Raw genomic sequence first — 24,302 nt, 5'->3', positions numbered from 1 at the left:
GGTCCAGGGAAAGACACTTCTGTCCAAAGTGAGCCGTGCAGCCCAAAACGGGAGAACAGCTTGATCATAGGACCCTTCTCGCCACTGTCGCGTATCTGTGAGACTTTGGGGGAACTGCTTCATCTCCCTGAGCCTCAGCTCCTTCATTTCCCAAGCGGGAGCAGTAAGAGTTGCCACCACCGTGGAGTGGATGTCTGTCGACCCACACAGTAAGAATGAAGTGGCAGGATAGTGCATGTGACTTGCCTGTCGCGGTTTTTATCGCAGAGCCCTTGATGTGATGGACGCCAGCTTAGTTTCCCCAGAGGGTGGGATTCATAGCCCTGGTGGTGTGCGGGGTGATTTTAGATGGTGCGTGGAGAAACCATTTTTTAGGAGCTCTGAATTTATTTTTATGGTTGCCTCTTCTCTACAGCAGGTGACATCAAAAAGTTCCTTTTTAAATGCATGCAAGTGAAAATGAGTCAGTTTGAAGAAAAATGTGGAGTGACTAATAGTACAGGTGGTGCTCGGATGTAGCAGGAATCACGACGCAGGGATTGGCCAAGCCTGGGCGCTAGCTTGGAGCCTCAGCATAGTTGTGTGGTTATTTATTTCACCCTCAGAAAAGACCGAGTCCAGCCCCTTTGTTGCCAGCGAGGAGGCCCACGCTTGGTGAGATTCAGTGACTTAGGAGCCCCACAGCCCATCCTTGGCAGGCGTAGCCAGGAGCCAGGTGTAGTCAGGAGTCTTTTGTGTACGTGGCTGGTTCCCTGCCTCCGGTCCCTGACTCTCAGGAGACAGACACAAAGCCAGGGTCTCTGGGTAAAGATGGCCCCTTCACACTTGATGTTGGTGCTCCGTCCATATCCCCTGGGCCACCCCTGAGGTCACACAGACCTGCTGAGCATACTGGCAGCTTCCTGCGTGTCTCTGGCTGTGGGGATGTGCATGATCCGCTGGAGGCATAGGCTGGAAGTGAGGCAGTTAGCTCCCCAGGAGCAGTCCTCGGCCACTGAGGGGTGAGAGTGGGTGGATGTGTTCCCCAGCTGCCCCATCCCTTGTAGCAAGAGTTCACAGGTGAGTTCTGTTGAGTCTCTCCACGTGCCCCCAGCAGGACTGAGGTCTGGTTGTCCACGGCAGTAACCTACTCATTACACAGCGTTATTGCCTTTTGTTCCTTTCCCCGGATCACTTCCTCCCTTCCAGTGCTTCTTGGAATAAACAACATGTATCCAATCCTTGCCTCAGGGAAACTGAAGGGTCCGGCCAGGGGAAGGCTGGACCTTCTTGTTCTCTGTCCATTGAGATGGTCACATGAGAAGGTGAAAATGCAAGAGTATATTCATGTCTTGTTGGCTGGTCCTATAAAGGATTTTGGTGGACAAATCTTGGAATGTCTGCACGCATCAGATCAACATGGTTTTAACTGTCATCTTAGTCTCAGCACGCCTTTCCTTTGCTCTGGTGGAAGAGATTCATTCATCCCTAGGTGTGGCCATGGAAAATGGGGTACAGGAGAAACCGTTGACCCGGTCTTTGAACCATGTTTGGAAAATATCACCGTGTATGTTGACAAGATTGATTGCTGCTGCTTTCATCAGACTGTTATCTGTGAATATTGCCCATGTAATCACATCTCCAGAACAGAGTTACTGTATTTGTAACAGCCACATAACCTAAAACAAGCCACTCTCTGCTAGGCATTTGGAAATAAAATAAATTCCTTAACATACCACTTACATACTATGGCCAAAGGTATTTTGATGTAGTAAGAATTCTTGATGACTTTTAAATATTTGGGTTTGGCTGAACTCCAGGACCCGTTTTCTCTCTGTGTATATATGGTTATTGGTCCCAATAATGCCCAATGTTGCTTATTTTAAGAAAACTATAAGGAGGCTTTCAGGTTTCTTTCCTATTTTCCTTTAAAATCCCCAGAATTTTAAAATGATGTAGGTTCTAGTTAAATGCTTTCACTTAAAAACATTTTTTAAAGAAACACCTAAAGCTGTCATAGGTGCGCTTTTTTCATGCAATTTGTATATCTTTAATTTGTCCAGGAAAGGGTAAGAAGCAAGGGCATTTGGGGAACACCAGGGTGGGGCTTGATGCCTTCACCTTCAGGGCTACAGGCCTTCATTTGCCTGAGAACAACTCTGGGGCTGGAGATGAACTTCCGGGGCAGAAAAGGAGAGGGAACTGGGAAGGCTGAGTTCAGGAGGAGGCTGGGGGTGGGGAGGCTGGGAGAACAGAAGGGGAGAGGAGGAGCCAGGAAGAGTGCCCAGGGAGAGAAGACAGTGGGAAGAGAGGGAGCAGAGTCTAGAACATACTCAGCACCGTCCTCCAGGCCAGCCTGAGCCCCGGGAAGGAAGGCAAACCTACAATTTCTGGAAAGGTTTTTGGCGTCCAGGGTTGAAGTGTTTTTAATTAAATCCTAATTAACTAGAAATCTCAATGAACTTGAATACCCATTCTTGAGCAGCTTTTCTTTTGGGGTTGGGGGGGGTGGCTGATTGGATGCTGGATTTGAGGCTGGGTAAAGATACAGACAGTGGGTTTTTAAAGGGATTTCTGGCATCCCTGTGAATGGGTTGGCAAGGCTGATTCTTCAGAGGCATGCTGGAGTCTAGTTATTTCTCTAGTTTCTTTCTCAAAAAGTGGTTTAGATTAGCGATTCTGAAATTCCCATGTCCACCAGCAGCACCTGGAGGGCTTGTTAAAATACACATTTCTGGGTCCTGACTGCAGAAATTCTGACCTAGTACATCTGGGATCTGCCAGATATTTTACACCCCGAATCATTGTACACTTCTCATTTTCCCTCATCATCGGTAACCACACTTTGAGAACCACTCGATCTCAAACACATACAGCATCAGGGTTGGAATGTTTTCGAAAATTAGACTATTGACCCAGTGTCTCGATTTGGAAAGAATCTAGATGCTTCTGCTGGTGGAGCTTTTGAAAATGCAGCTGACAGCATCCAAAGCATAATAAAAACACCAGCGTCCACACATTTCTGAGTTCTGGTGCAAACAAAAGAAAACACTTCCAAACGAATTTTCCTCAACATACCAGCAACTGCACATTCCAGAGGTACCTACTCACCTTTGGGAATTTGGGGGACGGTTTATCAGATGACTGTCCTCAAAGCAGGAGAATGTGCGTGCAGAGGCATCTGTATAATCCCTATTTTAAGGGCAAATATTGGCTAGCCTCTGTTATCACCACGAGCAGCTTTAAAGGCTTGGCTGATGGGAGCCGAGAGTGGTTGTTTGGGCACCATCCTAAGAGGGAGATGTGGAAAGAAAGGCAGGCACCTTGCAGGATGGGGTCAAGACTCAGCACTTAACTCTTGACTAGTAGAGACAGATTCCAGTCCTGTTGTTTCCCGGTAACTTCCGTTAACTAGCTGCATGACCCACTGGTTGATCTGGCCTCAGGCTGGCCATCTATAAGGAGAGACTCTAGTTTCTGAGCTGCGATTGGCAGAGCCCACAGGCCCATGGAGCTGCTGAGGGGCCTCTGAGGGAAGAGGGCTGCTGGATGGACCCCACTGCGGTCATGCTGTTCCAGAAACACGTCTCTGCATTGCCTCTATGCAATGACATCCTGGGATATTTTGTGGGAAGGATGACACATGTGACTTAACAAACGCTTGAGGACCAATGATCTCGGGGTCCTCTCTATTTCTAAAAGTGTGAGTGTTCGATCCCTTTATAAGTAATGACACAAAGTGTCCTTGAAACCGTATTCCCAGTTTTTCAGCTCTGGTGACTGTGGGTCAATCATGGATGAGTTTTTGGTAAAAATGAAGATGTGTGAGAATTCTCTGTCCTGCTTCCTCCTCAGCAGTCTTAAGAGGGGGGTATGGTGAGAGGCTGGGGATGAGATTAGTGGGTAGGGAGGGTAGAAAGATATCCAGAAGGACCAGTTCAAGGTCTTCCACCAACTCTGTCCCGGATTGAGCCCTGCCCAATCACTTCCACAGCAAACCCCTGCTCCTGAAGGGGGTACAGCTGCATCCCCAAACACTTTGATCGTCCTTCCCATCATTGTGGTCCTATTAGGACTATCAGTCAAGATGGTGGTCTTGTGACCCATCATGGCCATCACAGCCCTCTCCCAGAACTGGAGAGACACAGAGATGAATTCATTGGCAGCTGGGTCATCCTGAGGGCAGAGCCATTACCTCCTGCTGTTTAGGTTCCTGGGACTGTCCTGCTTTCTGTCTTTCTTGAGCCCCGGCTGCCTTCCCTTTGGTGTCTGTAAGTTATCCTGGCTCTGTCTGGTTCCTCAGCCCTTTCCCATTGCTGGACAGTCACCCAGGCTTTCTTTGCCCCACGCTTTCTCTCTCAGAGGGGCTTCGCTAGGCTCAGGTGATAATTCTGGGTAGTTCAGAGAGCCAGTCACCAGGGCCTCCAAGGGACCTGCCCACTTGCCCTGGGGAATTAACACCTTGATTGTATAAGGGCATATTCATTACTGTCCCTGGGACACAGGATTTGAGGGCCCATCGTTAAGTCAAGAGGACAGAGCTCATCAAAAGTCAGTGAACGATCAGATCAATTCATTAATCAAAAGAATGAGCCCAGAAACTGAACACCCATAGTTAGATTGCACATGAATTTAGTTCAGACCGTTCAGAGTTCAGAGCCCTGTACCTGGGAACATGCATTCTTGTCTTGTAATTTGGTTCATTTTTTTTACTTCTGATTAGGAAAAAAAAGACTTCAGACCCTGTTTCGGTCTCCCAAAGGGTGCGATTTTCCCCTATGCTGTTGTGTCTGCCAGTGGGCAGCGGAGGACGGCTCCAGGGCCAAAGAGTGAGAGGAGCCTTGGGGAAAGCAGAGGAGTCTAGGGGCAGTGGGCAGGGGGCCAGCTCTAGGCTGGGGTCCTTCCCTCCTTCTGTCTGAGGGTTCCCTGCCTGCTTGCTCAGTGTTGGCCTCCCTGGTACCCATAGAGGGACTTCAGATTATTCCAAGGGAAGGATTTAGTAACTGGAAATTAGAGGAAAGACACTGGGGACATTCTCCCCCCAGGCAGAAACCTGGAGGAGATACCGAGGAAGAATGAGATTCTCCTTTGTGCCTAAAATTAATCCTGTAGAGCTGCGTTGTCCAGCTGAGGAACCACCAGCCACATATGCTGGGGAGTGATTGAAACACAGGGAGTTCAAATCACAATGTGTTGTAAGTGTAAAATATAAGTCAGGTTTCAAAGACCTTGCCTGAAAAAAAAAAAGGATGCAAAATATCTCATTAATAACTTTTAAATATTGATTACAGTGGTGCCTGGGTGGCTTAGTTGGTTAAGTGTCTGACTCGTGATTTTGGCTCAGGTCATGATCTCACAGTTCATGGGATCGAGCCCCACATTGGAGTCTGTGCTCACAGCGTGGAGTCTGCTTGGGATTCCCTCTCTCCCTCTGCCCCTCCTCTGCTCATGCATACATGCTTTCTCTCTCTCTCAAAATAAATAAACTTAAAAAAAGAAGGGTTTACATGATGAAAAGACAATATGTGGGGTATATTGGGTGTAATAAAATATATTACTAAAATTACTTTCACCCATTTCTTTTTATTTTATTCCATGTAGCTGCCAGAAATTTTTAAAATTATGTCCGAGACTTGGACAGTGCTGTATTAGGATAGCTTATTTCATTTTTACTTGCATAAACCCTATGCAAACAGGAATGCTTTAAGATGCATTTCTGATGTTTACCAACTGACCCAGTTGATTTTGTAGAACTCTGAAGTTCTTTTAAGAGAAACTCAGAGTTTTTTTGGTAGATAAAATACCCTCAGAAGTTCGAGTTGGGTGGGGATTAACTGCTTCCCTACAATTTTCCTCAAGTTTCGGACCAAATTCACACAGGCACATATTTATTTTTTTTCCTTCTTCTTTTTTTAATGTTTATTTCATTTTTGAGAGAGAGAGAGTAAGCGTGAGCAGGAGAGGGGCAGAGAGAGGGAGACACAGAATCTGAAACAGGCTCCAGGCTTCGAACTGTCAGCACAGACCCAACGTGGGGCTTGAACTCACGAAGCTGCAAGATCATGACCTGAGCCGAAGTCAGAGGCTTAACCGACTGAGCCACCCAGGCACCCCGGGCACGTATTTCTTAATTAAACATTTTCATACAGCCTGTTTTCTAGTCTCACGAAGTCCCAGCTCTCCCACGTGGCAGTTGCTGACACAGCACTTTGCGTGAAAAGCTCATTCAAAGCAGGTGATCCTTTGGAGTCAGAAGCCTGATATCTTTATTGTTAGCCTCCAACAATCAAAATCTTGCTACGCCAGTCATCTTTTATAGGAGTGATGAAGGAATCAAGTGCGTTTCTGAGGAGTGCAGGCCAAAGGCCTCCCTGGAATCTAAACCCTATTTGTGCAAAAGTGGGATTTGTCTCAAAATACCTGGGCCCTTGCACATGCTGACTGTTGTAACTCTGTTCACACGAGGGTGGACAGTGTCTTAAATATGTTAGCCAACCACCTATCTGCCTTTGTTAATGAAAGTCAATTGCTACCATTCATGCTTTTTAACAAGTCATTAATAAGTCAGTAAAAATTCCCTCGGCAAGGCCTCAGGTATTGGCAGTTGACATTGCAGGGGGGGTCTCAGGAGAGTGACAGTCTTGAGGAACCCAAGCAATGCTCACCTATAATAGCGTGCTGGACCCAAGGGACACTCACCTGTAATATTACACTGGACTGCGGTAGCATTAAGGCAGTTCCAGCCATCACAGCACTGTCCTATTAAGAGCACAGTAATCCGGGGCGCCTGGGTGGCTCAGTCGGTTGAGCATCTGATTTTGGCTCAGGTCATGATATCACAGCTCGTGAGTTTGAGCCCTGCGTTGGGCTCTGTGCTGATAGCTCAGAGCCTGGAGCCTGCTTTGGATTCTGTGCCTCCTTCTCTCTCTGCCCCTAACCCACTCGCATTCTGTCTGTCTCTCTCAAAAATAAATAGACATTAAAAAAAAAAAAAAAGAGTATAGTAATCCAACCTATTTGGTTCATCCAAACAAGATCAATGAGATAAAAGTCGGTGAACTATCACAATGTTTGATGAGGACACTCAGCCTTGTGTCATACATGTCACTTCCCACTTTAAAGGAATAAACAGCATTCACCACAGCAATCATTCTAAAAAATATGCATATTGTATTAAAGAAACATCGTGTCAGAGTAAGTGTCAGCAGTACTTGGGAGAAAACTATTAAAATGAAGGTTTCATCGTTAACGGAAAATTCTTTCTCAGTCTTAGAAACTCAACTTACTGATGCTGAGATATAGAACAGATATAGCTGTAACTTAAATTTTAAGGCTGCTGGTATGTAAATATATGCTAATTTTCTCCCTGATCTTTTAGGGAAAATCTTCGCAACCCTGACACTATTGACATTTTGGGCTGGAGAATTCTTTGTCGTGTGGGGCGTGTATTGTAAGATATTGCGCAGCACTCCTGGCCTCTACCTACTAGATGCCTGTAATCACACCCCACTGCCCAAGTGGTCACAATTGAAAATGTTTCCAGATATTACTAAATGTCCCTTTGGGGGTAAGAAACTCAATCTCTGTTGAGAACTGCCGTTCTTGACCAGAATCAATGGGCTCACCCAATGCCTTATTGGAAATGTGGAATCTTAGACACTCTTCCAGACCTACAGAACAGGAATCTGTGTTTTAATAAGACCCCAGGAGGTCCATGTGCTCATATGCCCAGCCAATTTCACACCCATGTATCCCTGCCTCCACGTGTGTCTCCCTTTCTCATTGCAGGAAGCTGATGAAGCCTTACTGCATAACCTGCGCCTTCAGATCGAAGCCCAGTTTCTGCAGGATGATATCAGTGCAGCAAAGGACAGGTACAAAAAGGTAACTGTGACCCTTCCGAAGCCCGTCCCTCAGAAAACCTGGTTTGGGTTTGGCCAGACAAGTCCAGGGCACTCGTGGCTGAAACATGAGCCTGCTAACGTGGGTTACTTTTGTGTGGATTGCTCCTGAACCAAGGTGACGATGGGTTGGTTGCTGGATGGCACTCAGGGAGCCAGACATATGTAGAGGAGGAGGCAGTAATGTGTGTGTTGAGGGGAGGGAACTGATGTCCGTTTCGTACGTTACAAAGTGATCGTACATAGATCCGTCTCGAGTAAGCTAGGACCTGTCCGTTGTTTCGGCTCAAAAAATGCAGAAATACAGAAAATGTGATGTACCTATTTATTAGCCCTGCCTCTAAGCCAGTTAGTTGAGGGAACACACGGCATTCAGGAGCTTCCTCTCAGGAAGCATTCCTCTCTGCCTCCCGCCTCTGCTAGCTGCTCACAGGCCTGACTTTGGGGGGCTTTAGCGTACTGGAAAGATCAAATCCTGGAGCTGCGTAACCATGGGCAAGTGCCGTCCCCACCCTGTGCTGCTTCATCTTCAAAATGCGGATGCCAGACTCTCCTTCTGCACAGCTGTGTGGTTAACTGAGTGTAGCAGACCTGTGAGCCTGGCTGTGGTCCTGGGGGCTGACCTCTCCAGTGGGCTGTGGCCTCCCTCCACCTGCCAGTATCTGCCGCTGGGCCTCTGGACGCTCGCCAGGCAGTGGAGGGTGGCTGTGCCTCATGGTAGGTGTTGGGGAACTAATGCCCCGGGAGCAGCTTCAGCCAGTGACGGATGCACATTGTTGGATTCTTACCCCAGCTCCCTCTTACCTGCTGTTCTGCGCGACTCCCAGGATCCCCGGCTGGCCTGAGCGCCAGGCGCCCATAGGGGTAACTTACCTGGTAACATTCTTATTGGCTGCCTTGCCTTTCCTGTCTCACTTCTCCCTCCAATAATGTTTCCTGGCATCTTCACCCAAATGAACTGTTTGCACTCAGACCCTTCTTTCGGGGCCTGTATCTGAGCCGACTCAGGGTGCTATAACAAAGTACCACCAACTGGTTGGCTTTATACACAACAGAGATTCATTTCTTACCATTCTAGAAGCCAGCACACTGAAAGCAGGGTGCCAGCCAGCATTCCCAGGTTCTGGTGAGGGCCCTCTTCTTCGCTTGCAGATGTCCCCCTATCACTGTGTGCTCACCTGGGCTTTTCCTGATGTCAGCTCTTTGAATTTTTTTTAATCTTTTTTTAATGTTTATTTATTTTTGAGAGAGAGAGAGAGAGAGAGTGAGAGAGCGAGAGCGAGCAGGGGAGGAGCAGAGAGAGAGGGAAACACAGAATCCAAAACAGGCTCCAAGCTCTGAACTGTCAGCACAGAGCCCCACACAGGGCTTGAACTCACAGACCGTGAGATCATGACCTGAGCCGAAGTCGGATGCTCAACTGACCGAGCCACTCAGGTGCCCCTGGCTCTTTGGTGTCACTTCTTATAAGGGCACTAATCCTGTCCTGGGGCCCCATCCTCATGACCACATCTAAATCTAGTTATTTCCCAAAGGCCCCACCTCCAAACCCCATCCCACTGGGGGTTGGGGCTTCAATATGTGATGTTTGGAGGGACACAACATTCCATGTCTTTCTGCTTCTGGGGAAACTGATGCAGTGTGGTAGTATAGGTGAGACACCTGGTACAGCCTGGAGCCTGGTGAGTGCTGAGTAGTGTTAGACTCTCTTCCTGCCTCAGTGTGGACCTGCCTCAGCACAATGGGAGGCCCCGTTACTCATACTGAAGGCCTCCCCCTCCCTATGGTGTTCCTCTGCTTTTCTACCAGGCCTGGCCTGTTTCCTCCCCCCACCACTTCGAGGCTGTTTAGAACAATGATAATAATAAGAGCTCACACTGTGAAGTTTTTGTGCATTATCTCGTTGGTCCCAACAGCAGCCTCCTGAGATAGTGTCTTAGGGTGGGCTGTCTACGAGGAGAGCCCAAGTGGTGATTTTCGTGCGATTGCTGTATTAGTGGTGAGCTCTCAGGAGGAGAGGAGGGGGAACAGGGGCACGGGGGTAGGAGCTGAGCAAAGGTGTGGGATTAGCTGGAGTCTGGTCCAGCTTGATCCCACGGGGGGCTCTGCAACATGAATCGCTCACTCCACAAGGTTGGTCCCACTTTGAGGCGAGAGGGTTGGCCTTTTGTCCTCCTGTGCCAGAGAGTCATTGGTCTGGGGTGGGGGTGAGGTGGGATTGGGGGGCATTGCTTCCTGGACAAGATGGCCATTGTCTGGAGGAGGGCAGTTCTCTGCACCGTGCCATCGGCCCTCGTGCACGGAGCTGGGCACAGGTGTTCTTTCTGCTGGGAAGGGGGATCAGGACCCCCCTCCAGATTGTTAGTCCTCCTATATGGAAGAACCTGAATTTTGGGAGGTTTAAATTGCTTACCTGAGGCCACACACAGCTAGTAAGTGATTTAGTCCGGGACCATCCTTGGAAGCACTGCCCTGTTCTGGGGTCAGAAAGGGTCCTTTGTACCCTGCAGGGTCTCTCTGCCCCCACCTCTGCTTTCTCTTGTAGTTTTGCCATCCTGGGCTCTAGGAAGACCAGCAGCAAAAACATCCATGTAATGGAGGGGAAATGGCGAGATCAACAAGCCTCTTTATTTGTCTTCTTGTTCTTGTGAAGATTAAAGGGAGTGTGAAGTGTCCACTGCACGGGTCGTGGTCTGTCCTGTCTGTGACGGTGAACATGTGAAAGCATTCATCCCTGGGGTCACCTGGTCCTGGAGGCAAGATCTCAAGGAGCCCAAGTTTTAATGAGAATGCTTTCCTTCCCCCAACAGAATCTTCTGGAAATTCAGACCTATGTCACCATCCTGCAGCAGATTGTCCAGACCACCCCTCAAGCATCTGCCATTACAAGTGGGATGAGGGAGGTAAGAATCAGAGCCCAGGCTGCAGGGAGAGCATACCTGGGGAGGGTGCCTACACCCCCAACGGCCTAGTTTAGCAGAGACTCAGGTAAGGCTTCAGGTCAGGTCCGACTGGGCGCCGAGCCGCGTTCGCTGGTCACGCTCTCGCTCTGCGTTCGCCTTTGAGGTTTACCCTTCCCTGCTTTCACTCAGACTGGGAACAATTTAGGCATCTGAGGACACAGACTGTGTCCCTGACCATTGTCTTAGGCATTTCCTCTTGAGAATTTCAGGCTGTTCTTCCTTGCGTAGTTGGTAAGAAACTGCCAGACTGTTTCCCAAGGCGGTTTGCATGGTTGCAGCCCATCAACGATGAGTGTGTGAGCGTTTCTGTTGTTTTGCGTCCTTGCCAGCACTGGGGATGTCAGGTTTTTATGCTGTTTGTGCTTTTTGCTCATCTAACAGGTGTGTTGTGTATCTCACTGTGGTTTTAACTGCGTCCCCCAGTGACTAATGACGTTGAGCCTCTTTTCGTGGGCTTATTTGCCATCCATGTATCTTTTTTGTGGTATCTGATCCAGTCTTTTGCCCATTTAAAAGAAGTGTTTTCTTTTCTTATTCTCCTTATCAATTTGACCGTAAATTTTGAATACAGAGAGACCCAGACAGTATGTGGCTGTATTTTCAAGGTTGGCCTCTGTTAATGATTATGTAAGTTTGTGGAATGAAAACTGTGGAAAAAAAATAGAGATTACAGAGGCTGATTTTTTTTAATGTGAATTTGGATGTAAAAACCTTTTTAAAAATTTTTTTAATTTATTTTATTTAAAAAAATTTAATATTTTCTTATTTTTGAGAGAGAGAGACAGAGCATGACCGGGGGAGGGGCAGAGAGAGAGGGAGACACAGAATTCCAAGCAGGCTCCAGGCTCTGAGCTGTCAGCACAGAGCCCGATGCGGGGCTCGAACCCACGAACCGTGAGATCATGACCTGGACTGAAGTTGCATGTTTAACTGACTGAGCCACCCAGCGCCCCACTTTTTAAAAAAAGTTTTTAAATATTTAGTTTTGAAAGAGCGAGAAAGAGGGAGAGAGAGAGAGAGTGGGGGAGGGAGACACAGAAAACGAAGCAGGCCCCAGGCCCTGACCTGTCAGCACAGAGCCTAACATGGGGCTCAAACTCATAAGCTGTGAGATCACGACCTGAGCCAAAGTCCGATGCTTAAAACCGACTGAGCCACCCAGGTGCCCCCTCATTTCTGATAGAATGTTCCACATTCCTTCACTGAGCTCTCTAGCTGCTGACGTCGTGTTTTCCTAGTGTGGTTTAGTGGATTTTTTGATGCATAACACGAGACATGTAAAAATAAACTGACAATAATGCAGATTAAAACAAAAATGTCATGGTGCCCCTTCTCCAGAGGTTGTGGTAGGTTGTTACAAGGTTTGGGGGACTGGTCAACTGGTGAGATTCTGTTATTCTGCAAGGACGACTTAGGACAGTGGTGCTCATACCCACTGACATTTGGAATCACCTGGAAGTCTGTCCAGACCACACCCCAAGTCAATTAATCAGCTGCCTGGCAGGTGGAGCCCTGCCTCAGTCATTTAGAAACTCCCAGGGCAGCGTGTAGACAAGCTCCAAACTTGTGGGCCAGGGGAGCTGGCTGCTTGGGTCTTTTTGTTTTAACTTAATATTTCTTTATAACAAAGCCAAAGAAATTCCAAAGCTTCCTTTGGAAGACACTTTATTTTTTTAAAATGTTTATTTATTTTTGAGAGAGAGGGAGGGCACAGGAGGGTGGGAGTGGTGGGAGGGTGGGTAACAGGGAAGGGGGAGGGGGAGGAGGAGGGACAGAGAGAGAGAGAAAGAGAGAGAGAGAGAATTCCAAGCAGGCCCTGAGCTATCAGCGTGAAGCCCGACACAGGGCTCGATCTCATCAACCAACATGAGGTCATGACCTGAGCCGAAATCAAGAGTTGGATGCTTAATTGACTGAGCCACCCAGGTGCCCCAGAAGACACTTTAAAACTCTGGTGAATAACATCTGTGAGGTAGGAAAGTTGCTTGTTTTGGCCTCCATGGGGATATTCTTGTCCACATCACCCACCAGTGACCATTTCAGGTGACTGCTCTCCATAGTTGATATAACTGAGGCTTCTAGAAGGACCTAAAATAGCTTCTCTTGAAGCCTTAATTTTTTTTTTTTGTCAGAGGTTTCTTTCCAGATACCTTATTTATATTGTGCAAAGTCATGCCCCCCCGCCCCTCCCCGCCCCCCCCCCCCCCCCCCCCAGTTCAAAGCTCTTTTACACCAAACACACTTTTTAAATCATGCATCTGTATTCTTGTAACAAAATTCTTCCGAGTTGTAAGAATATAGAGACTGTCTGGACAGTCTGAGAGCATCAGTGATCGTCAGTGATCTTTGCCTCATCTGGAAGCTGGTCAGAAATGCAGAATCTCCAGCCCGAGTGCAGACCCCCCTGAGTAAGAATCTTCCTTTAGCGAGACCCCCCAAAGATTCACATTACAGATGGAGAAGCACAGATTTAGAAAGCACCACATTCTTTATTACTCTTAGCCTAAAAATTCTATATGTGAGATAGATGGTCCCTTTCAGGTTTGTCTGACTGACTCTTGTTACCTAAAAAATGTGTTAAGTCACCTTTGCAAAATGAGGCTATAATTAGTGTCGTTCCCTAGGACACCAGGTCAATGGTTAATGTGTCAGTAAAGCATAATGTCAGTGCCCTCTAGCTAGAGGCCACTGAGGACGCACCTATGGTCAAATAAAGCCGGGTGTATTATTCACTGTAGCAAAGGAGTGTGTCCCCTGGGAACTTGCAGGGTGTCTCAGAGGAGGAGGGATGTGTGAGAGGATCGAGGCCTGTGGTGGGTAATTCAAGGGGAGGGATCAGCTAAGCAGGGCTCTGCTCTGGGTTGGATGCCCTCAGGAAACGGCTGGTCCTATGACTGAGTATCCTGATAATTTGTACCTAGGAGGGTATACTTGGTAATCAAGCAGCATCGCTTGTTACTGGGGCGGGGGGGGGGGGGGGGGGGGTGTGGGGGGGGGTGGGGGCGGGAAACGTTTGGTCATTTTTGTGGGTGCCTAGACACAGGACAGTCTTGTTTCTTTCTCATTCCACCATGGTCCCAGTGTGACATCTTCAGATGTGGGGAGGGGGCATCCTCTATAAGTTGTAAGTAGGGAGCACCATGGCCTGGCAGTTAGTGCCAGCTGCCAGCAGCCAGGCTGTCTTTCTTCCTCTTCAATGAATATCCAAGGGTCTATTGTGCATGAGACACTCCCGCTGTGGGTTGGAGGGAGCAGGGGTGTATGATGAGTGGGAGCTGGGCAGTGAGGAGGGACAGGGCCAGACAAGCAGGCAGGCCCCTGGCAGGGAGGTGGTGCAATGTATTTGCACCTTGTCTGCCTCTATCTCGAGGCCGGCCGAGGCCGCAGGCCTAGAATTTGCAAAGTGTGGCATAGATGCATATCTTCCACACACTGGTGCTCAGAGTCTGAGTCCCCCTCTGCCCCCGGCTACCCCTTCGTCTGCATCTTTGAGGCAGGGAGGTGGGGACTGAAACACAGAGAAACAAAGAGGACAGAGATAAAGAAGCTGACTGAGAGACATAGGTAAAGAGACACAGAGATGGACTGAGAGAAAGCATGACTCCATGCACCGAGAAACACAGGAGCACACCAGCCCTGGAGTAAGCACACAGCTGAGGAGGGCCGTCTGCAGTTAGGTCTCTGGTTTCCCCTTCTCCCTGGGCTCAGGGACAGACAACAGAGCCCTACGAGAGTCTGCATCCCCAGCTTCCCTTTTGCGGAGGAGGAAGCGCCTTGTCCGGAATCTTTTAGCCAGTGTATGGCACACGCAGTCTGAAATGTGGGTCTCGTAGCATTTATGGTTCAGACGCTGAAGACAAAGTGGAAAGGCATTAACTAAGGGCGGCCACTGGGGGCCTGTCTTAGTCAGCTCAGGCTGCTGTAACAAGCAGCACAGATGGAGCAGCTCACGCAACAGACATTTGTTTCTCATGCTTCTGGAGGCGGAAAGTCCAAGATCAGGCTGCTGGCAGATTCAGTTCTTTTTTTCTTTTTTTAACTTTATTTGTATTTTGGGAGAGAGACAGAGAGAGCAGGGGAGGGGCAGGGAGAGAGAAACAGATTCCAAGCAGGCTCCACACAGTTAGCTCAGAGCCTGCCTCGGGGCTCGAACTCACGAACCATGAGATCACTACCTGAGCTAAAATCAAGAATCAGACATTTAACCAACTGAGCCACCCAGGTGCTCCCAGATTCAGTTCTTGATGAGGGCCTGCTTCCTGGTTTGTAGACAGCTGCCTTCTTGCTGTGTCCTCACATGGTCTTTCCTTGGTGCATCTTGGAAAGAGAGAGCACTCTGGTGTCTCTTCCTTTTCCTATAAGGACACTAATCCCACCATGAGGGCCCCATCCTCATGACCTCATCTAGATCTAATCACCTCCTCAAGGCTCTAATTCCTAACACCATTGCATTGGGGGTCAGGGACTGAGCAGATGAATTTGGGTGGGGTGGGAGGGATACCCTTTTCCCTCCGGATTTGCTCACACATCAAGTGCAAGGGAGTGCTGAGTCTGGCTTTCTTTGTGCAGGAGAAGCTCCTGACAGAACGAGAAGCCGCTGTCCTGCAGAGCCAGCTGGAGGAGGGCCGGGAGGTAGTGTCCCTCCTGCAGGCACAGAGAGCCGAGCTGCAGGCCCAGGTAGGGTGTCGGTGTCACACTCTCATGTCCACTGCTCGCCATTAGGCATTCCCACCACACATGTCAATAGGGTTCTACAACACATTTTATTCAGGTGTCACATGCATGCAGAAAAGTATACAAGTATCCATCTGAGGGAATTCTCACGAGTGTCACATGCCTGTGTATCCAGTGCTCAGAGCCAGAAACAGGCCATCCTGAGTAGCGTGACCAGCTATCCTGCTTTAAGTGAGGATTTCCCAGGATGCAGGACTTTCAATGCCCGGACTGGCCAAGTCCTGGGCAAACGGGAACCATGGTTCATGCTATTCCCAGGCCCCTCAGGGGTTCCCCTTGTGCCCACTTTGAGTCACCACCACTCCCCACCAAGGGTAAGGCTGTCCTGACTCCTGCACAATTGATCCGTTTTGCCTGCTTTAACCTTATCCTTAAAAATAAGAGGAGATGGACACATATTGGGATTTCTATCCTCCCAATCTATGCTTCCTGTTTCTCTTTTCATGACCTAAAATCTCCCCTTTGGAATTTGATTACAGGCGTGGGAAAGGGTGGTCATGTCAGTGTTTGCCTCCCCTCAGGATTCATTTGTATAAAGCTCCCATTTCTACCCCTCCCCCCCTTTTTTTTGGCAAAGCTTAATCTGAAAACTAAAGTCACCGGAAGAATGCCCTCCTGTTTCTGTGGCCTTCCTTCTTGGTTAGTGAGCTTCGTGGTTCACCCCCCTGATTCCTTCCAGTTTGCTTTCTCTCATTACTATCCCGTTGTAATGGGAGACATTGGGTTAGAATACTAAACCTTCATATACTGTGCAACTACATTCCTAAATCAAAAAATAAATGGACATTTGGTTTGACAAGTACACATGAAGGGACAAGAGAAGAAAAAGTTTTGGACTATTTAGGAAACCTGGAACATTTATATGTTATATGTTACTCTGTCTCTATCCAATGTCTGCAAAATCAAAAAAAGTTAACGCCACACAGATCTGGTGCTTTTGTAGGTATTCAGTGCCCTCCAGATCTGCCCGGAGTTTTATGAGGGGACCATTGAGTTCCAGAATCTTCATTTCTGCCCCACCACACACTGTCAGTATGCAGCAACTCTCAGGGGCCACTGAAAGCAAACCAGGGTCTGGTGATTATCTCCTGAGGTAAAAATCACAGCTCGAGAAATCAAGTACTGCCCTTAAAACTCATCCTTTCATGACAAACCATGGGTTGGGGACCAGATGCACCATTTTGGTGACTTGGTAATTTGTGGCTTCCTCTGAGGCCCTGGAAGAATGGAGTGAGAGTGAGTGAATGTGTGTGTGTGTGTGTGCACATACGTGTATGTATATGTGTTTATGTGTGTAGATACACATGTGTGTATGTGTATACGTGTGTGCATGTTGTGTACTATATATATGTCTATATTCATATATGTGTATATATGTACGACTTTGTATGAACGTACGTGTGCACGTGTTTATGTATATATGTGTGTATGTAGGCGTGCACGTGTGTGAATGAGAGATTGGAGAAGTGGATGCAAGCCCACTGGTCCTAGAGACTGGTGTTTTCCAAACCACTGTTTACAATGTATTATTGGGTTGTAAAATGACTTCAGCAGAATTGAGTGGCATTAATAAAGAAGAAATTGACAACACTAGACTAAGATAGAATAAGAAATAACAGAGTACATGGCATGTAACAGTGGGATTTGCTTTGTGAAACCTGTGTTTTAAATATATATGTTTGCATATTTAAATATATATATTTGCTCAAATGCACACACACACATGCACACACACGTTTGTATGATGTGTATGGTTTGTGGTGTTAAATGTGGCTCTTCAAGTGGGCGTGGTGACAAAGTTGAAAACCCTGCCCTAGATACTGAGAAAATGAAAGAGCCCAGCTGATGTGGAAATACCTGTTCCGGGGCAAAAAGGTTTCTGTCTCTATGTACATATATGTATTTATTGAATGTAAAAGTAAGACATTTCATGAAGGATCAACCTAGTTTCTGAGGACGTGAAATAAATCTGTCTGCTTGGCCACGTGTCCCCTCCCATAGTTGCTGCAGGAAGGCTTATAGGTCTTGCTCTGACATTGTTGTCTCTCTAAATCGGGGATCTTCACTTTTTCTGTGCCCTGCCCCACCCCCCAGCAGTCTGGCAAAGTCCGTGGTCCACTTCTCAGAAAAATGTTAAAGGCGTATAATAAAAATAAAGAACATAATTAAAACAAAACCAATTATATTGAACCAGTTATCAAAATATTACCAAATCATTTTCTATATAATAATACATGTGCTTATATTAAATACAACTAGCAGTGGGTCTAATGCAACACAAGTTGTGTTTTCTCTCGCTGCTGTAAGGAATTACTAAACATGCAAGGGCTTGAAACAGTAGTCCCTTGTCTCGCAATTCCATAAGTTAGAAGGCTGGGTGGGCTTGGTTGGTTTTTCTGCTCTGGGTCTCACAACGCTGATACAAAGTTGTCGGCCGGCCTCCTTATCTGAAGGCTCTTGGTGGAGAATCTTCCAGTCTCAATCAAGTTGTTGGCAGAACTCAATTCTGTGTGCAGGTGGGATTGAGGACCCTATTTCTTGCTGGCTGTTGGCCAGGAATTATTCTAGAAGCCGCACACATGCCTTGGCTTATGGCCATCCTCAAATTCAGCAACAGTGCATGGAATCTTTCTCAGGCATCTAATCTCTCTGACTTGTGCTTTTAAGGGCTCATGTGATCAGGAATAATCTGTAATAATCTCCCTATTTTTTTTAAGTCCACTGATTAAGAGCCTTAATCACATCTGCAAAGTCCCTTTTGCCATGTAACCTAACATATTCATGGGCGGAAAGCTAAGGGGCAAAGGTCATGGGGACCAAAGTCTGCCTAATTAGCACTAATTAAAACACAGATGTGGCTGGGCCCATCCAAGAGTTTCTGACTCGTTCTGGGATGTGGCCCAAGAATTTGCATTTCTAGACTTTCAGCTGATGATGCTTCTGGTCTAGGAATCACACTTTGAGAACACTGGTATAGGGGTGGGCCCTAGGTTGGGTCAGAATGTTTTACATCTGGCCTACCTTAGTCCCTGGCTTGGGGCTTTCACATCCTATTCAGGAGTTGTTCATGGCTGGCTTTTTGTTGATTTTGAAAGGTTTTAGTGACTGCCCAATAGAGTAGCTAAGCTGAGTGCTCTAAGGGAGATTTGGTGGCTTAGCCCCTCAGTAGTGCCAATGCTGACTAGGGACAGGGGAGGGGGGTGGGGCAAGGAGAACTCCTTGTAGCCTGAGGGCTCCAACCTGGCACAACCAAGGCATATGGTTCTGCCTGTGGTTGGAGCTACTGATGCTTCCAGAGCCCTCCATAGCATGGTCCTCAGGGTGAGGTCCCTAAACCAGCAACATCAGCATCACCTGGGAACTTGTCAGGAATGCACATTCACAGGCCCAGCCCAGCCCAGACCTACTGAGTCAGGAACTTTGGGGTGGGGCCCAGCAATCTCTGTTTTAACAAGCCCTCCAGGTGGTTTTGCAGGCTCAAGTTTAAGAACCCGCGTCCAGGGGTACTTGGGTGGCTTAGTCGGTTAAGTGTCCAACTTCAGCTCAGGACATGATCTCACAGTTTGTGGCTTCAAGCCCACGGACTCTGTGCTGACAGCTCAGAGCCTAGAGCCTGCTTCAGATTCTGTCTGTCTCTTTCCCTCTTTCTCTGCCCCTCCCCTCTCATGCTCTGTCTCCTCAAAAATAAATAAACATTAAAAAACAAACAAAACACTAGTCCAAAGGATGGAAGAAACAGCACCCTCAGAGCTGGCAGCCCCTTCTTTGAAGCCAAACATAGTCCATGCATGAGATCACTGGGATGGCGCTTCCTAGAGGTGGAAGAAAAGGGACAGGCACTTCTGGCTCCCTAAATTACATTTCACTGAGAGTTTCTGAGGCAGGGACATGGAAAGAGTCATGTATTACTTGGAAAGAGTGAACCTCCCGAGTATCATTTCTCATTAAAGTTGCCTAGCACCATCTAGTGGTAGATTTTGGGAAGACAGCATGTAATCCGTGAAGGACACTTGATTTCTTCCATTTCCTTCTTAAATTGTTTTTCTTTTTTTTTAATTGAAGTAAATTAGTATACAGTGTTATGTTAATTTCACGAGTACAATGTAGTGATTCAACAATTCTACGTGTCAGTGCTCATTAAGATGAGTGTACTTTTAATCCCCTTTATCTGTTTCACGCTTCCCCTCTGCCCCCTCCGCTCTGGTGACCACCAGGTTGTTCTCTGTATTTAAGACTCTGTTTTCTTTGTCTGTTTTTTTTCTTTGTTTGTCCACTTACTTTGTTCCTTAAATTCCACATGTGAGTGAAATCATATGGTATTTGTTTTTCTCTGATTTATTTCACTTAACATTATACCCTTTAGTGCATCCATGTTGTTGCAAATGGCATGACCTCTTTTTTTTTTTTATGGCCTGAATGGTATTCCATTGTATATGTATATACCACATACATCTTCTCCATCCATTCATCTACTGAATGGGAGGAGATATTTGCAAATGACATATCCAATAATGGGTCAATATCCAAAATATATAAAGAACTTACACAACTCAACACCAAAAAACAACTAACCCAATTAAACATGGGCAGAGGAACTGAAGGGACACTTCTCCAAAGAAGACATACAGATGACCAACAGACCCATGAAGAGATGCTCCATATCACTCATCAGCAGGGAAATGCAAGTCAAAACCACGATGAGGTATCACCTTACACATATCAGAATGGCTAAAATCAAAAACACAGGAAACAACAAGTGTTTGTGAGGATGTGGAGAAAAAGGAACCTGTTTCCTTTTTTAAAAAGACCTTGGACCCAAAGGAATCTGGGGGCCTAAGAGGACCAAAGCAGGAGGTCACCCGTCCAGATGGGGCTCACTGTGAGGCACTGCCAGGGTCCCACTGACCCATGCTGTGCAAAAGCAAGCCCCACAGCTGTGCTTGAATGCTGACTCCTTCGTTCATCCGTGACTGCCAAGTTCCGTGTGAGGTTCAGCAAATATCGATCAGAGCATGATGTAGCTCCTGCCTGCAGCGGCTCACAGACGACCTAAACGGTCCAAGGAGAAACACAGCAGTCACTCTTGCTCAGGATGAAGTTCAGGTTGCAGCACGGCCCACACCTTCCACCTGCCTCGCTCTCCAGTCTCCATGCAGCTACTCCCCTCCAAGAAGCCCTGGGCTGGGAGTGAGATGCTCTCTCTTCTTCTCCTGACCCTCTTGTGGTTTCTGGCACCTGCCCCTTGGCTCATCACGTCTCCTCTTTCTGGAAGCACCTTCTCTTCTTCAGTACCCAGGACTGGCCTACTCTGACATCTTCCAGCACCTGAGGGCCTCCCTGTACTTTGTGATGCCCTGGGCATGTCTCTGTGACCGAGCCACCTCCCCACCCTGGGCTGTGGGCTCTAAGGAGGAGCGTCCGCATCTCATTCTCAGGCAGCCAAGCTCGTGCCCAGGTTGTTCACATCAGAGATGTCTCTTTAGCCCCCTTTAAGGCAGTGAAAGTGGAGCTCTTATTATTTTTCTTGAACACCCCTCTTCTGATACCTCCCAGGGCAGGTATCCCTCCCACAAATTCCATCAGAGGACAGCCATCACCCACCCACCCACCCACCCACCCCCAACAGCAAACCACCAGCTCGTGAGATACACAAAAAATCATGCTTGCCCTGTAAGGTTCAAAGGTTACAGGTGACATTTTTCTAGTTTCTGATTTCCTGGTTTGTGACAACGCTTTGCTATCCCGTTTACCATTTAGAAGTTGGCTAAGTGAAGGTGCTCAGGGACGGAGGGGTCTGTGCGTGGATCACCCTCAGTCTCCCCCCAGGTCTTCAGTGAGAACACGCTGGTGTTGCTTGCCTGTTGATGTGTGGGAATAGGGGGTTTTCCAAGGGCCTGGAGTGAGTGCATGTGTGTGTGTGTGTGTGTGCGCATGCACATGTACTGCTCACCTGCAGCTGGGAGGAGGCTGACACAGGGAGGCCCATGGTTTCAGGAAGTGTCTCAGACCCTGCACAGGTGGCTCTGAATCCTGTACTTATTGGCAAGTCACTTTGTGCCTGTGTGCCTCAGTTTCCTCATCTGTAAAGTGGGTGCAGTAGCAGCCCCTGCCCATATGGTTGCTGTGAGGCTCATGACTTGTTCCCAGTGAGAAGTTGCCAGCACAGACCATTGTCCCCACCCCGGGCCAGGGAACCCATACCCAAAGGGGGCAGTCAATTCGCTTTACTCATAATCTTTGCTTATGTTTACTCTGTTCTGGAACACTTCAAACATATACAAAAGTGAGAGGACAGTCTCATGAGCGCCCGTACCCCCATCCTCCAACACATGGTCCCTCCTTCATCACCTGCACTCCACATACCCCCATATGATTGTGAAGCAATCCCTGACACCAGACCATCTTATCTGGCAGTATTTCAACTGTACCTCTAAAAGATGAGGGCTGCTTTTATAGAATGTGAGGCTGTTAACCCACCTTAAATATTTTTTTTAATGTTTATTTTTGAGAGAGAGAGAGAGAGAGAGAGAGAGAGTGCACTTGCAGGGGAGGGGCAGAGAGAGAGGGAGACAGACACAGAATCTGAAGCAGGCTCCAGGCTCCGAGCTGTGCTGCCGGGGCCCCAGCGTGGCCAAGGTCCCACAGGCTTGTTCTTGGGACTGCTCCGTAGAAAAGAACATCTGACTTCAGGGTTCTTCCACTCCTGGATGGCTTCTTGTCTCTGAGATTCAAGCTTCAAAGGGGGTCTTTTAAATTCCTTATTTCCTGGAAGCATTTCCTAGAGTGTGTGAACCCTGGCGTAGGTAAGAAAATGTGGCTGCACCAGGAATTAGTGGTATGCCTTGGTATTTGACATGACAGGTAACTGAATTTAAAATCTTTTTTTTTTTTTTTTTTAACAAGGAACAGAAACTCGATCACAGTAGCTTAAGCAGGAAAGGGTGCGCTGTGATTTTCTTTGAAATAATTTTAGACTTCTCAAACGCTACAAAAATAGCACACAGGTTTCTCACAGACTCTTCACCCAGCTTCCCCAAATGTTAGCACCTTCACTACCACAGAACCATGTCAGGAAATTAACGACAATACCATCCTGGTAATAGACTTGACAAACACTTCACAAATACCCCACCAACATTTTTTTCCAGTCCTGGATCCTACTTGCAATTTAGGTGTTGTGTCTCCTTAGTCTCCCCAATCTGGGATAGTCCCTGCCTTTCTCTGTCTTTGATGACCTTGATGGAATTATTTTGTGGAATGTCCCTCCTTTTGGGCTCCTCGATGTTTTTTCAGGATTAGGCTGAGGCTATGCATTTGTGGCTGGAATCCACAGGAGTGATGTGTCCTCAGTGCGTCTCATCAGGGGAGTGTCATGTGGGCATGTCTTCCTGCCGGTGATGTAACTTGGATCACTTGGTTAAAGTGGCGTCTGCCGGGTTTCTCTACTGAGAAGATACTCTTTTTTCCCCCAGAGGAGCAAGATATAAAAGGTCGTTTATGAGATTTGAGAGCAGGGTGTGGGGCAGGAACCAGGAACTTGGATCTGAGGCAGCTGCTTACTCCCTCTCTTTCTTCTCTCATCTCTGTTCGCCTTTGCCCTTAGGCTTCATTTCTCTGCCCCTCGGGAGAATTGTCAGTTTCTCCATGCACGTTATGAAAGATGGCCACTCCAAAATGGCGGCCCCAAGGTTATATGAATCTGCCACCCACTCTCTGCTGTTTCTGAGATCCCTTTCCAAATTCCACAGGGAGGAAGCATGTGATAGGCCTGTCAGAATCAGGCCCAGTCCTGGTTCTGTAGGTTTGGTCAGGAGAGTGGAGTCACACTGCTGCTGGGACTCCTCTATGAGTGAGATGGTACAGGCATCAGACAAGGGGGATGACATAGGCTGACAGATGACTTCCCAAAGTGTTGAGTATATGTACCCCTTCTTTTCCTCCTTCCCTCTCTGCTTCCCTCCTTCCCTCCTTCTCTCCTCTCCTCTCCTCTCCTCTCCTCTCCTCTCCTCTCCTCTCCTTCCTTCCTTTTTTCTTTCCTTCCTTCCTGATGCAGTAGATACATTGCTGAAAACCTTTGTAAGCTGTTTTCAAATGTCATCACTTAGGGAACTTCACTATTCTAAAGCGACATCTGTATGTAAAGTGAGGAATCAAGGGCACCTGGGTGGCTCAGTGGGTTAAGTGTCTAACTCTTGATTTTTCTCACGGTTTGTGGGTTCAAGCCCTGCACTGGGCTTCATGCTGATAGTGCAGAGCCTGCTTGGGATTCTATCTCCTTCTCTCTCTGCCTCCTCCCCCGCCAAATAAATAAACTTAAAAAAAAAAAGTGAGGAATCAGGTGTCCTCCTAGGAATAATCATTCTCTAGATTTGTCCAATATGCACATTCAGCTGCATGTGAGATACCTGGTGGCAAACATACATGAAGTTGAATTCAGATACCTGTCCAGCCCCCCCACGACTCACTGTGTGGACCAGAGACAGGGCCAGTAACGTCACGTGGGCACTGGTTAGAATTGTAGAGCCTCTGGCCTCCCCCAGACCTGCTGAGTCGGGATCAGCAGCTTAACAGCGTCCTCCAGTGGTTCAAATGTGCAGTGAATTTTGGGATGTTCTAGGTACAAGTGGCTTTTTGGTTTGGTTTGTTTCATTTTGTTTTGAGGACTGATAAGGCATGGTGAATTCTTTTCTACTTGGGAAAATGCGATCGTAAAAGTCACGACTGC

General features: G+C 47.6%; 1 protein-coding gene across 8 annotated transcripts in view; it reads left to right on the top strand.

Moving 5' to 3' along the window:
* Positions 1-24,302, top strand: part of BFSP1 (beaded filament structural protein 1) — a 70,117-nt gene that overhangs the window by 39,328 nt on the left and 6,487 nt on the right. For all 8 annotated transcript variants that reach the window (XM_027069529.2, XM_027069528.2, XM_053200280.1 and 5 more), the window contains 3 exons: positions 7,768-7,863; positions 10,691-10,783; positions 15,413-15,520. In XM_027069529.2, coding sequence (XP_026925330.2) covers positions 7,768-7,863; positions 10,691-10,783; positions 15,413-15,520 — 297 coding nt within the window. The remainder of the gene's footprint in view (positions 1-7,767; positions 7,864-10,690; positions 10,784-15,412; positions 15,521-24,302) is intronic.

Source organism: Acinonyx jubatus, chromosome A3 (assembly GCF_027475565.1).
Source record: "Acinonyx jubatus isolate Ajub_Pintada_27869175 chromosome A3, VMU_Ajub_asm_v1.0, whole genome shotgun sequence".
Lineage (NCBI taxonomy): Eukaryota > Metazoa > Chordata > Mammalia > Carnivora > Felidae > Acinonyx > Acinonyx jubatus.
This window is presented reverse-complemented; position numbering and strand designations above follow the sequence as displayed.